The sequence below is a fragment of the Lonchura striata genome, chromosome 1 (genome assembly GCF_050655825.1).
Source record: "Lonchura striata isolate lonStrDom1 chromosome 1, ASM5065582v1, whole genome shotgun sequence".
NCBI lineage: Eukaryota > Metazoa > Chordata > Aves > Passeriformes > Estrildidae > Lonchura > Lonchura striata.
In genome coordinates, this window is record NC_140703.1 from 71,465,500 (window position 1) to 71,479,382 (window position 13,883).

Below are 13,883 nucleotides of genomic sequence, written 5' to 3' on the forward strand. Positions count from 1 at the left end.
TTTTTTGCATTAGGTCAGCTGCTGAGGTGCATAAACTACTACTTTCTATCTAAAAATGTGTAGCTGCTGACAGCTACAGATGCCATTTGCAGATGTCTGTCAATTTCTACTCATTTAGTGAGCTGTGGTGAAAAACTGAAGTGTTCTAGCATAAGCTACCTAGTGAAGTTAGGTGGTGCTGTACTTGGACAATTAATTCCCTCTAAACATTTGCCATTCTGCAGCTGAAGGTATAAGTGTGATCTCTTACATGCTCTCGTTAAGTGTTCATTGCTCTGGTCTTGAAGATTTTTTTTTTTTTTCAGTTCAGTCACAAGTGTTCGTTTAGAACTGTCTCAGTGCCAAGTAATTTTCTTTCCAGGTTGAAAATAAAAAAATATGTACTTGTACTCATGAGACTGTCTTCCATCTGCTAGGAAGATTTCTAGCATCCTGCATCACCTCTAAATTTCATAGCTCTTCTGGGCCACTGGTGTGTAAGGGCTGACTGATAGCCAAGTCCATTTTTGAGCAGCAGTTAAAGAATTATTGCCCTGTAGGAATTGTTCCAGGGAAAAATAACTTGTCTTAAACATGTGGAGGTTTCTCTTGGCTGTTCTGGTATTTTAATGTGGGAAAAAGCACCTAGCTTTGTCTGCCTGTGCTTTTTTTTTGTACTGTCTTCTGTTGGATGAACTGTGCAGCTGTACCAAGTCTATGATGCTGTCTTGTTTCTGTAGAGAAAATGGCATCAACTCTTAGTCTAATAAGGAAAGATCTATTTCTTCCTAAGACTGGAAGCAATGTTTGGTGAATATGCTCGATGGTCTTTATCTTGGTGCTTGCTAGATGCATATGTCCTGTGAATGAGCTCAGCACAGAGATGCAAGCCTGTTTGATGTGGGGTTATGTTTTACACTGATGATAGAAGAGCAGGGGAGGAGGTCAAGAAGGAGCTAACAGACTGGGTTCTCATCCTACACTTCTGTATCTCCCAGGATTCTCTCTGAACTTCATCTGCCAATTTCAATTTGCATTTGAACTTTCTCCTGTGGCCCCCAAATTATCTCTTGGCATAGAAGCAGCAAACATGGTATAGCTGGAGATGCATGAATTGGTTCAGTGAGTATGTGTGATGAGTACTTTAGCAGCTGGCCAGGCAGAACAGACAACTGTTGTGCTCACACTGAGCCTTTACCACACAAAGTGTTTGTTTAGACCTCACCAGCACATCTGATTATTCTTGTGTAGTGTGTGGGAACTGAGGCTATTATCCCATCAAGCTTTGTTGAAATGACAGCTATCATCAGCTGATTCTTAATTCCATAGGAAAGCAGAACCTGAAAAATTTATCATGGCTAACTGGGATGAAAAACTGGGATTTGAAATACAGTAGGGGAAAACAACATTCAGGTGATGAAATTCTATGGGAGGCTTTAGTTCAGATTGCTGGAAAACTGTCCAAACACATAATTTTATAGCTCACAATTACATTGTTAGAGCTTGGTGAGATATATTTTTCTCTTATCTGCTTTTGTTCTTATTGTGCGTGGGATGTCAGTACTTTGGTTCAATTACAAGGCAGTATCTTTAATTATAGGTCATACCCTGTTGGTTTTGGGCAAGATACACTTGCATTTAACTCTTTTGAAAGCTGGCTAACATCTTCTCTCAATCTGTGCCTGAAGTATCTTGGTCTCCTCCAGTCCTGCCAGCGTCATTGTTCTGGATGTGCTCAGCATGGCTGGATCCTCACACTGTTCTCCACATAATTTAGTGAACTAAATTAAATGGTAGGAAGTTCATATGTTTTTAAGATGTTGAGTCGTAATTCTCCTTGGTTATTAAGTACATAAGCATTTTCACTGTTTTCTTTGGCAGAATGTGCCACTTACATGCCAAGTAGTAAGTTCAGGTTGTTAGACCGTGCTTTAGTATTCCACCGGCTATTTCTAGGCCATTTGCACAAAAAACTAGCAGTCCTGCTTACCTGAAAATACTGTGAATGAAGGCACTGATCTGATACTGCTACAACTAAAGGAAAGATGAAAAGATATCTTTAACTTCACATGAAAATTCCTTGTAGTTTTATCAGACTCTTAACAGTTGAGAAACATTGTCTTCTGAGCGACGAGTCCAGGTAAGGACATATGTGACATGTGCAGATATGAAGCTCTGCACAGGACAGTTTGCTCCCCAAAAGGCTGAGGCTTGTCTCGGTGTTTTGTTCCTCTAAATACAGGAACCATGAAGGGATGAAAACCTGGTTTCTGCCCAGTGGTTTTCTTGATAATGGATAGTGCTGTGCCTACCAGATAGCTAAACTTTGCTTTCACTGAGGATAGTGCTTTGTAGATAACAATCCAGAATCTTTCCAGAAGCAGGAGACCATTGCAATGTGTGTGTGGCTTTCAGATGATAGGGACAGCAAACAAAATTCATCCAGTGGAGTGTATTTCTTGTGTAGATGTTTGTACACCAGTTTTTTTCATGGATTTTTGGGGTGAAAAAAAGGGAAGAAGCAATTGCTTTCGCCCAGAGTTGTTGCCACACTAGAAGTTCTCTTTAAATGAGAACTACCTGTGGACTGATGAATAAGGTATTAAAATATGCAAACTTTGCTCCAACTACAGATAAATGGAGAAATAAAAAGTGAGGCAGGAAGAAATAGGGCTGACCTTAACACATGAACAGGAAAGAAACATCTCACAGAGACCATCAGTAAAAATACTGTCAAAGACTTGATAGAGGAAAATAAGTAATAAAGCTGAATTGGTTAAGCTGTGGGGCTTCTGTCCTGTGCTGGGATTCACCTCAGCATATTGGAAAGGATATGTTGCCACAGAAGCCATTAACAGATTTTTCTGTTCACAGGTCCAAATCAGGTATTTGAATGCTCTATCCTGATTCATGTCTGTGCAACAAATATTGTCAGTGCTGGAACAGTACAGAAAGGAAACAAATGACAGCTGTGTGGAGGAGCTGTTGTGATAAGCTGGGCCTCTGGTGATCTGTTTTAACAGAATTGGAAGATTGCCCTGTAATACATTGTGAGCTGTGAAAATACCATGACAGCAGCAAATTATTTTGCTGGCTTGAAAACATAAATACATACTTAGGAAGGATTAAAATCCATGTCACTACTGGAGACAGGTTGTTTCCAGCTGATAGAACACATACTGTGAAAGCTTGTTAAGGGGCTAGGTGATAAAAGTGTAAGGCTGACATCAAAGGTCTTCAGCAACAGATGATGAAATGAGAATCTGGCAGGCTGTGCCTTTTGACATGGAGATAAAACTTTCATTACTTTGTCTGGAAATGATGGAACAGCAATTACCTCTTGACTGTAATTTGCTGTGGACTTATTCAGACAGTAGTGTATAAATATGTTTGATTTCCTCAGCACAGCCTCTGCACCCCAGCATATCGAAAGCAACAACTCTTGTTATTTTAGTGGCATGTGACCATACAATTTGGAAGTTTCAGTATGCAAAGGTAAAGTTCCTATGTGAAACAGTTACTTTGAAAATATTCATGACAAGGTACATTAAGTATTTTGAATATAGGGCTAAGAATATACAGCTTGGATTTTCAGTCTTTTTATTATGTTACTTTCAGATATGCTTACATTCTTTACACACATTGCCACAGTGTTTGCCAGCTGACATGGTTTTGTGGCTTTCATTCTACTAGTTAAACCTGCATATTGTCAATGCATATGCTGTGCTAATGAAAGATTTGGAACCTAGATGATAATTTTATATGCATTAATTCTTTGAGAGTTTGCAAAGTCAAGTAGGGCTTTCTGCAAAGATAGTTCATGTCTGAGTCACTGAGCAAATGGCTGCTATGCTATTTCTGGCTGCTGTGAGGCTATAAATCCTGTGCCAGAGGCAGGGATGGAAAGGAGGGAAGAATGGGATGAGGGACTTAATTTCACATCGCTAAAGGTTGCAGTTGCCACAGTTGGCTGATCAGAGGCCTGTGATTTAAGTGCTGACTTTGCTGAGTTGCAGACCTAGTGTCTGTTTAAGCACTTTGGAACAGTGGTTTATGTTGCATGTTCTCTTTATGCTAAATGTAGAGACCATAGATTAATTTTATGCTTGACTGGGTGCTGTATTCCTTTGGAAGGACATATGATGTTTCTTTCTACTGGCTGTTCAGCTGCTCTTAGCTCTGGATGTTCATCACTAAGGGTGAAGTTGCAGCAAGTTTATTTCTGGTGAGGCTGCTGTCAATCTGTTGGAAGCTGCCATTAGTAATATTTCCTGTTGCTAGATTTCCATCATATTGTAGCAGGTGTCTTTGCCTATATGAAGCTTGTTGTGCTAAAGAAGTAATGCTTTTATGGCTGGGGGGTGAGGGAATGCTCAGCCTTCTCAGCTCTCTGCAACTTGAATGAGGTCCTTATCAATAGTTCTCTAGTTCATCAGTGCTGGCCCTAAACTGTTCTGTCTTGATGTCCTGAGGTCAAAACAACTGCTATAAATAGAGAACAGAATATGTTTGTTTGTTTGTTTGTTTTTCCCTGTGGTACCTAAGAGATCATCTCAGTTTAGTGAGCAGGTTCCTCAGTCTCTGTGCAGTGCTAAACCTCACTCTCCTGGTGTCCTGTCTAGCCCACAGCTGTACATATACAGGAGTTCCTCACACTGCTGGCCGTGTGTCATACTGTTGTTCCTGAGAGACAAGGAAATACAATAATCTACCAGGCCTCCTCTCCAGGTTTGTTGTTGCTTTCTTTTTTGGGAGGGAAGGGAATGAGTTGAAGGAGTGGAGGTAGATGGAAGGAAGGTCCATAAACTTCTAGGTAATTTGTTTTGAAAGCAGAATGTCCCCTACCGTGCTAGCAGTAGATCTGGCATCTTCTATAACCAGTACACAGTGGTTTTGAATGCTTCCTGCAAAACAACCATAGTCCATGATGTTTCTTTAGAGATAGGCTGGGCTTAGGATCCCTTCTTCACTCATGAGACTGTGTACTCTTTCTGCAGGGGTGAAAATAAAAGATTTTGAGTGTGTAGGAAGCAATGATTTGTTTCTGCATGAGCAGTTACGTTATTGCCTGTCTACAAACTGTCTTGATCTAGTATCTGCTTAGAGTAAGATAGAAAACTATCAAGTGCTGATACGTGACACAGTGCAACCAAAACTTTCAGAATCTTGGCAGTATTCAGGCCTGCTCTAAACCCATTTTTTTACTCTTTTCAGTTAGCACAGACAGAGCTAGGTGGGGCCAGATTGGGGAATGTTGCTCTCCATTAAATTTATCTCTGTTAGTGAATATATTTCTAGAATTGCTGCAGTTGCGTATTGAGTGATGAAGCAGCCTCATTTCTTATTTATGTCTTAATAGGGTGTCTGAAAAGTAGGATAAAGAGCTCATATAAGGAAGCTCTGGTCAGCGTGATGTACCATGAGGAGACTAAGGGAACTGTAGAGACATGAGGGTTGCTTGAATTAGGCACTAAGTCCACCTATGTGATGGTTTTGCTTAATGATGCTTGCTCCTTAAGGAGGCTCTGTAATTATCTACGGGAGGCACAGGTGTTGGCTCTGATTGCAGCTGTGTTATTTGAGCTCTTAATAACACTGCCCAGTTGAGTCTCCAGAAAACAATATTGTATTTCTATAGTGCCTGAACTTAGTGCCTTCCCAGCAGAAAATGGATCAAACACATACTGTAGGAATTGAACATAACGGAGCTTTGTTCTTGCTTTCAGAACAAGTATTTCCCCTTTTTCATGTGGAAAAGTATGGCACCTCCACAAGAATAGAGTTCAATGCTTCAGTAGTTACAGGATATCTTATACAGATTAAGTACTAGGTTTGTGTAGTTGATATTGCACGGCCTTTGTAGGACTAAAATCTTGAATGTTCTTGTGGAAGGGTGTGCAGAACTACTCTAATATAGCTATGGATGGGAGTGCACAGGAAAGAGTTTCTGTTTTGGCAATCTACCATATTGAAGTATGGGTTTTGGAGGCCTCTAACATACCAGGTTAAATTCAAGCTTCTTTTTTTTTTTTTTTTTTTTAATTTGGTTTGTTTTTGTTTTCGTTTCGGCAGATGAAGGAGCATTAGTGAAAGGAGCAAAGAAACTTGGTTATGTCTTCACAGGACGGACTCCCCACTCTGTTATCATCGATGCGGTAAGTGGTGTGGGTGGCACAGGCTGCCAAGCTCTTGCAGAGCATGCAGATGTCCTCTCTGGTCACTGTGAAGGCCCTTCTCCAGGGCCTTTAGGATGCTACAGATGCAAGGAGCTTATGTACACTGAGAAAAGCTGTCTTAATATATTTGAAGATGCCAAGTCCTTTGCCTGTCTATGTGGCATGAGTGATAGGAAGCTGCAAACTTACATGGGTAATTACATTTGTGCCTGTAAAATATTTCCTTTGTCCAGCAAGCACAGATGGGAGCACTCGCATTAGAAGGAAATTCATGTGTCTGGGATGTTTTCTGCCTGTTATACTTAATGGTTGCTGTTCTTCTAAATGTTTCATTTTTTTTCTTCTGAGTAAGATCTTCAGTAGAAGATGTATCTGTCTGACAGGCTGTGTATACAGGGGTATGTACTTACTGTATTACAGTTGACACAGGCAGCCCCAGACTCATGGGGCGACATTCAGACTCAGGTAGCAGTCTAAGCTAAAGAGGCTCCAGATTTACACAGGTACAGCTAGTAGGGTGCTTATTAAGAATAATGAATATTTTTTGTCCTTCCTCTCAGGTATCTTCTCTTTCAAACTTCTTGGTACACTGTGAAGCTAAGCACTTGAAACATATCTTCTTGGACTTGTCATAAACTTTTTGCAAATTCTCAAACTGCTTCTTAGGTGAAGGGGAAGAACTGAGGATGAGCAATGTCATCTAGAGCCATCTAAATGCTTCTCTGCTCTGCAGGAACAGCCAAGCCTACCTGGCCTAGTTGTATACTCATAATGCAAAGCTGGGGGCATTGTTAATCTATAGCCAGGAATAAAAACTGTCATTCCCAGAGATTCCTGTCTCTCTTGACTGCCTACATCAGTGACAGCATGTAGAAAATGGTTTGGAAGTGCTTTTTAATCTTGGGGATGTTGCTGAATTGATATGTGCCTAGGACATATCTTTACCACAATTAGATTTTACTGCTGCACTTTCTTTAACTGCATGCTGCAAATAGCACTGGAGTCCTATGACTCTGGTAACTCCTACTGCTCCTTCTGTGCATTATACAGCAGGAATGGCAGGTGTTTTAAAATCTTTGTCCTGCTTCAGGTTGTTCTTGCTCAGCCCCAGCAGAGAGTTGCTGGTGACAACAGGAATTTCTCCTCAGTTAATATTTTATTGGCCACGAAAAATAGAATTAATATTTTTGTGAATTCAAATAAAAGAAGTACGAATGGAGGTCAGTCAAAGGTTATTGTAATACTAAACCTGGGGGGAATGCTTATTTTAACTTAGAAGAATGCCTACAGCCTGTAACATGTTTTTTATTTGATGGCTGTTGAGAACCAAATATGCTTAGCTTTCAGAGCATGTTTAATCAAAAAGGGTATTAACTCCTTGTAATGGTGTAGCAGTAGTGAATGAAAGATGCTACAATAGAGGATGTTGAATTGTTCATTAAATAGGGCTCTGCATCCTTTAACCAGCGGAGGGAGCCATTGCCACATTTATTTACACTGGGATAAGTGACAAAGGCACCTGAGCTCAGCTCATGTGTTTGCACATGTAAGAATATAATCTACTCATAATAGTACACTCTTTCTTTTGTTTTCTTTTTTAGCTGGGGAAAGAGAAAACCTTTGAAATTCTTAATGTGCTGGAGTTTTCCAGGTAAGTTTTCCTCTAATATGTGAAATTCAGGGTAATAAGAAAATTCTTCTTATAAAAAGATATTATTTAGAATAAAATGTTTTGGCTGATACAGTAGGAAAGCAGAACTTCCTTAATTTTTTGTCCTACCCTTTAATCTTATTTCTGATATACTATGAATTAGTTATGAACTGGTGGCTGTTGATTGGCATGGCATCATTAAACTTTTTCCTGCCACTGCAGCTCTCTTCATTTATTGAGAAGTTGCTGACCTGGAAGCATTTTGCTGTGACTCATAGAAATCTTGATTTGTCCCTTGTCTACTTCAAGAACATACTTTGAGATTGCACTTCTACAGTGCTTCTGCAAACTACTTGTTGAGTAGATAGAAACTGTACCTGGAAGTGCTTCTTCTTAAGAACAATACCAGCTGTGAAAATATAAACATTGCAAGCACTCCTAATTTGTCAGACTCATTAGGATGGGCATTGCTTGGGTAGCAAGAAGTTTTGATGAATCAGGCCTCTAAATGACTGGAAATAACAGTGGGCTTTCTCTTTGTTAGTTGATAAAATTATGTCCATTTGGATGGTGCTAGTCAGCATTCCTTTTTTTCTGTTGTCCCTTATTTTCTGCTCTTGCTGAGGATTAAAACCTTGAATTCTTGCTCTCTGCTGTCTTTGAGTTCACTGGTCGTGCTCTAAAGGACTATGTAAAACTAAAGATAGGGATGATTTGGGTAGGTGTCTTTTTTTGGGTCCTGACTTGCTTTGAAGATTATTCCTGAGTACTTCCCTCTTTCCAGTTAGAATATAGCTACTTATGCTACATGGGGCAAGTATCTGAAAAGACACTGTAAAAGTCTTTGAGGATTTGTGATAAGCTGACCAGCACCTTGATGTCTGTAGGCAGGAGTAGCCACAGCTTGCATGCAGCAGAAAAAACTCTGTCTTAGTTCTCCTCTGTGTAGCACCTTCTCTCCTAACCACTGAAGGAGCTCTGTAATTAGCTTTCTAAAAGCACACAGAAGTTTCCCAATATCATTAGGATGTTGCAGAAATTTTGGGCACAGGTAACTGCTGTCCTTCCAACCCCTCTTCAGAAAGCCTCAGAAAGGATTTGTTTGTTTGATGATATGTGCCAAGAGCTTACTATAGTAAACATGGTTCTTGAGCTCTGAAAAGTGACTACATTTCTCAAAGCAACCTCAAAGAGGAGAAAGAAGATTGCTCTACACTGTGGTTGTACATGTTGGCAAAAACATAATGAGTAAGGAGGATGCTTCCAGGTTGGTCCTTTTGCTAAGGCAAGATTTACATGTAACCACACATTCTTAGGGCTCCCTTGATTAGATTTGATTTGTTTGCTTTTGCCTCTTGTAAGCTGTGGGTTTTTTCCAGTGGCTCTTTTGAAGGAGAGATTAATAAGTAAAACATCAAAATTTCTTAAAAAAAATTATCCTTGCCTGCCTTCCTTTGTTAAATGTACACTATGCTACTATCTGCAATTTTTTTAAAGACATATGCCAAACTTAAATATCCTGTCCTTGCTCAGGGGGTCTGACTTCCTTCTTCTTAGTTCCAACTTTGTGGGTCTGATTAGATCAATATAAAGAATTGATAGAGGCCAGGAACTGATCTATACCATGATTACTTCCTATGTTTTTGCTCTCTTTTAAGTTAGTAAGTTAAATAACTGCTCTTTTAAGTGGATGGTTGTTTCAATGGCTGTTATGCCTATACTAAAGATATAATCAGCCCTAACAATTCCATTTCTAGAGTCCCCAAAGCAATTTTGCTTGAAGAATAAGGAAAAACTGATACAGAATAATGCAAATAAATGTGACTCCCCTTCTTTCAAGATGATTTTTTACTACCTTGCTCTTTTTTCAAATTCTTGCTTGCATATGGGTGTAAGTCTGGAATACTTGCCAATGTGAGAAATAGGGCTGAAGCTGGAAATGGGCAATTTAATATATCTCCTTGTGGTCAAGGGTTGTGGGATCTTAAGTTACTGCTGCTATATCTCATTTAATCTCAGATGCACAAAACACATCTGAGAAAATTCACTGGCTAGAACAGGAATTACTCTTCACCACTTTGACTAATGAAAGCAAATATTTTTATTTCAATAGCAACAGGAAGCGAATGTCAGTGATTGTTCGAACTCCGGCAGGACAGCTACGTCTCTACTGCAAAGGGGCTGTAAGTAATTATGCTGCCTAATGGAGAACACTGCCAGTTATTGTTTCAACAGCTGTGGCTGATACTGACATTTCATGTCTCATACATAATACCTGTTGGCTTTCTATTTAGGGTCAAGTGATTTAAGAGAGCTGTCATTCCTGCTCTGACTCCTTTTGCAGGCTGGAAGACTGCTAGGCTTTCTACTGCCCAGTTGAAATCCTGAAACTAATGGGAGCAGTACCCTTACTGCAAAACCAGGGCTTCACCCAGCTGTGCAGAAGTTCAGGAGCTAGAATAAATGCTGAATTTATAACACTGAAATTTCTTCTCAAGTGCTTGGCTCTTGATCTGGCTTTCTTGCATCTCTGCACCTGCTGTTATTTGTCATCATGACTTGCACCATGTTGTGCTTCTGTCTTCACTGACAAGAGCAATAACTTAGCACAGTACAAAGGTTCCAAAACTAGCATTGTCCACAGCCAGAGAGTGGTTCTAATTTCAGTGGGAAACTATGAAGCTGGCTTTTTGCAACAGGGAAAAACTCTTTCTGACCTCTGTGAGGATCTGGTTTGCTTGAATCTGTCATGACATATATGTCAGTGTTCACTGCTCTGTTGCTTCCATTTACCTCCCCTGAGGTAAATGGATTTGATAAAGATGTGCTGGCTTCATTCTGGTGTGTTAGAAGTGAATGAAGCCTGCTGCCATTGTGTGGTAGTTCACAGTCCTATGCCTAATAGGACCACACAGACTTGAAAATTGTTTGCTCATGCCATGCCTGAGTTCACACCATTCTTTGCAGTGTGGCACTTAAAGGGATGGAAAACAGGAGAGTTTGTGGTACAAATTCTTGCTGTTTTCTGTGTGAACAGACCTAGGTACTAATGTGCTGCATCTGCACTCATGTGAACTGTAAGTTAGCTGACTATTCTGCATTAACTCTTCCACATTCTGGTAGCCATCCTCTGTCCTGTTGCTTCCATAATAATTCGGTTTTTATGGCTGTCTCTTATCAGCTCTAGATGTAGATGTCCACTTAGTTTAAAAGCAGATGTCTGAGTAGGATTTCTGTATTACATGTGTTTGTAAAACTTGTTCTGGTAGTTATAAATAAAACCCAGAGACTCTAGATATGTAGCTGATGCTATATTTTGATTTCAGCTGTTAATGGAGCCTTTTCAATTGTCCTTTGATTTACTGATAAAGAAAGCTGCTGCAGGAAGAAGGTTGTTTCTGAGAGAATGTTGTGGTAGAATGATCAGTGTTTCTACCTATTTTTTAACATCAGTAGAAATCTTTTCTGGAAAGGATTGCAGGAAACTCTACTGCACAGGACTGCTATATATACAATGAATAAGATCAGACATTTGTGTTGTCTGAAAGTCAATATATTGGCTTAGTAATTCATAGAGAAGTGTTCTGTACTGCCCGTAATGGAGACCTCTTTATGGAAAGAAGGGAGGAGGGCAGAGTGTGTTTTTCTCCCCATGATTTTTAGTGGATGCAGTATCTCTGCCACTGGGTGCAGTCCAGATTAATTACTCAAAATCAATCTCTAAACCCCAAGTATATTGTAAATACAGTTTTGATTCTGATATTAGCAAGTCCATTCAGGTTGCTTCTCTTGAGCTTGTAAATACACAAATGGCTACTTCATATGTAGACTTACTCTGTTGTAATGAATTTGGTTTTAATAGGATAATGTAATATTTGAGAGGCTTTCAAAAGATTCCCAGTATATGGAACAAACATTGTGCCATCTCGAATACTTCGCCACAGAAGGTAAGAGAAACAGCATGTCATAAGAATTCAGTTCATGAAATTATTTGCAGTATTTTCTGCCTTGTCTAAGCTCTATGGTGTCAACTAAGATGATTGTGAAGCTAATTCAAGATGGAGTGTGTTATCAGCAAATTAACAACTGTAGGTTGACTTTAAGGAGGTTTTTGTCCAACTTCTCTCTGACTTCAGTAGGGAAGTGGAATTTGGAAGCAAAAGGTAGTGTTCTGTGTGTCCATGATGAAGGGAAAGGGCATGAATTGTGGTGCCCAGAATAACTGAATTACAATGAAGTTAGAAATGTTTTTGCCAGGGCAGAAGTTGGATGCCAGCATCTCTGGCTTTATAAATAAGAGTGACAACCTGAATGTGTTGGGAAGCCTGGTAAACTGAAACAAAGTGATCTGAAAACTGGAAAACTTACAGACTAAAAGGTCTGTAAGACTGATTTAACACCTCTGTTCCCTGTGAAGCTAGCATTGTTCTCTCTTTTGTCATAGCATAGGATACATGAGTTACAGTAAAACCATGAACCAAAGTATGAAAATACCAATTTTTTTTTGCAGACTCCCATGTTCTCAGTACTGGAACTTTTGTATTTTATGGCACACACTCCTTTTTACTTGATTTATGACAGAAAAGGAAATCATTACTTCTTTATATTAATTTTTGCCAGTAGTCTAATAAACTGGTTTTCATACTTCATGGATCCTCTTCACCATATTGTGCATGTTTGTGTGAGCTACATTGGTACCCTGAAGAAGAACAAAGTCTTGCTAAAAGGAAGCACGGCCTGTGCAGGATGTTTGACTAAGTAATATGACAATTCACAGTATGGAGCCCGTTCTTTAATACAATGTTTTTAAAATACGTGAAGGGCAAGCTTGCTTTCACACTTAGTAAAAGTTTTTTTCCAATACTTTCTTGATCTCACCAACATTGTAGCCAAAATGAACCAGATTTGTGCTTTATATTTGTGGAAATCCAACTGCTTTAAAAAAAATGTACTGGGAGATTTTTTAACAGTGTGTGTTAGAAGCTTTTGTTGTTCCAGCTTGAGGGTTAGAATTTAGCATTCATTACCTATGAATGTTTGATTCAATGGAGTTCTACTGTGGGTAATGGCTGTCTTCTGTTTTGTAGGTCTGAGGACATTGTGCATTGCTTATGCTGATCTGTCAGAGAAATCTTACAGAGAGTGGTTGAATGTCTACAATGAATCCAGTATGGTTTTGAAAGACAGAACTCAGAAGCTGGAGGAGTGCTATGAGATCATTGAAAAGGTAAAACATACTTTCTTGGTGATCAGATGCTGATTCCCTTATATGTGTATTTTCCTGTGGAATTTGGGCTTTATACAATGAAATAAACTGTTAATTTAATAGATGAGAAACTGGAAGGATGTTCTTAGATGGTAACCTGTTCAGTCTGCAGTTTAAATCTGTAAATCTGAGATGAATTTATGGATAAAAAAATAATTTTTATTTAAAACCCCTTTTCTCACACTTTTTTTATCTTCCTCTTTTGTGTAAGATTGTTGTAACTTGATAAAGATTATATGTGGAAATCGTTGTGTTGCAGTAAGTTCTCCTGTATTAGGGTATGAAGAAATGTGTTCTTTTCATACAGCAGTCACATTTCAAGGTTTTTGAAGGCTGTTGTAGGCACAATGTAGAGCTCACCAATACCTGTAGGGGCATGGGCTAAAAAAGATGAAAACCTGCACTGCATGCAAATTGCAGAGCTCTTAATTTTAGAAGGGGAAAGTAGGTATCAGAGAACCTGTTTTGAAACGCTAATCAGTGAACAAAATGTCAAAATGTCAACGCTAGGGGCCAGTGTTTCTCTGAGCCTTGTCGGTCCTGCTGCTTTCGGAAGTACTGGTAGTTGCATTCCTCACCTGCACAGGTTCATGCTATTCCCTCTTGCCCCAGGTATTTAATTTTATTTAGTGATTTCTTTAAAACATGTTTTGAACTTTAATATATTTTAAAATTACTATTAAAATCCTGCTTAGGCTCTGGAGCACTGTTGTTTATTTAAGTTAGTTGGGGCAAATAGTAGAATTATAGAATGGCCTGGTTTGGAAGGGACTGTAAAAATCATTGAGTTCCAATTCTCCTGCTGTGGCCA

General features: G+C 39.3%; 1 protein-coding gene across 6 annotated transcripts in view; it reads left to right on the forward strand.

Annotated features, from left to right (window-relative positions):
* The window catches only part of ATP8A2 (ATPase phospholipid transporting 8A2), a 317,425-nt gene that overhangs the window by 71,456 nt on the left and 232,086 nt on the right, over positions 1-13,883 (forward strand). For all 6 annotated transcript variants that reach the window (XM_021530648.4, XM_085580332.1, XM_085580328.1 and 3 more), the window contains 6 exons: positions 4,602-4,707; positions 6,052-6,134; positions 7,757-7,806; positions 9,920-9,989; positions 11,669-11,753; positions 12,894-13,033. In XM_021530648.4, the coding sequence (XP_021386323.3) occupies positions 4,602-4,707; positions 6,052-6,134; positions 7,757-7,806; positions 9,920-9,989; positions 11,669-11,753; positions 12,894-13,033 (534 nt within the window). The remainder of the gene's footprint in view (positions 1-4,601; positions 4,708-6,051; positions 6,135-7,756; positions 7,807-9,919; positions 9,990-11,668; positions 11,754-12,893; positions 13,034-13,883) is intronic.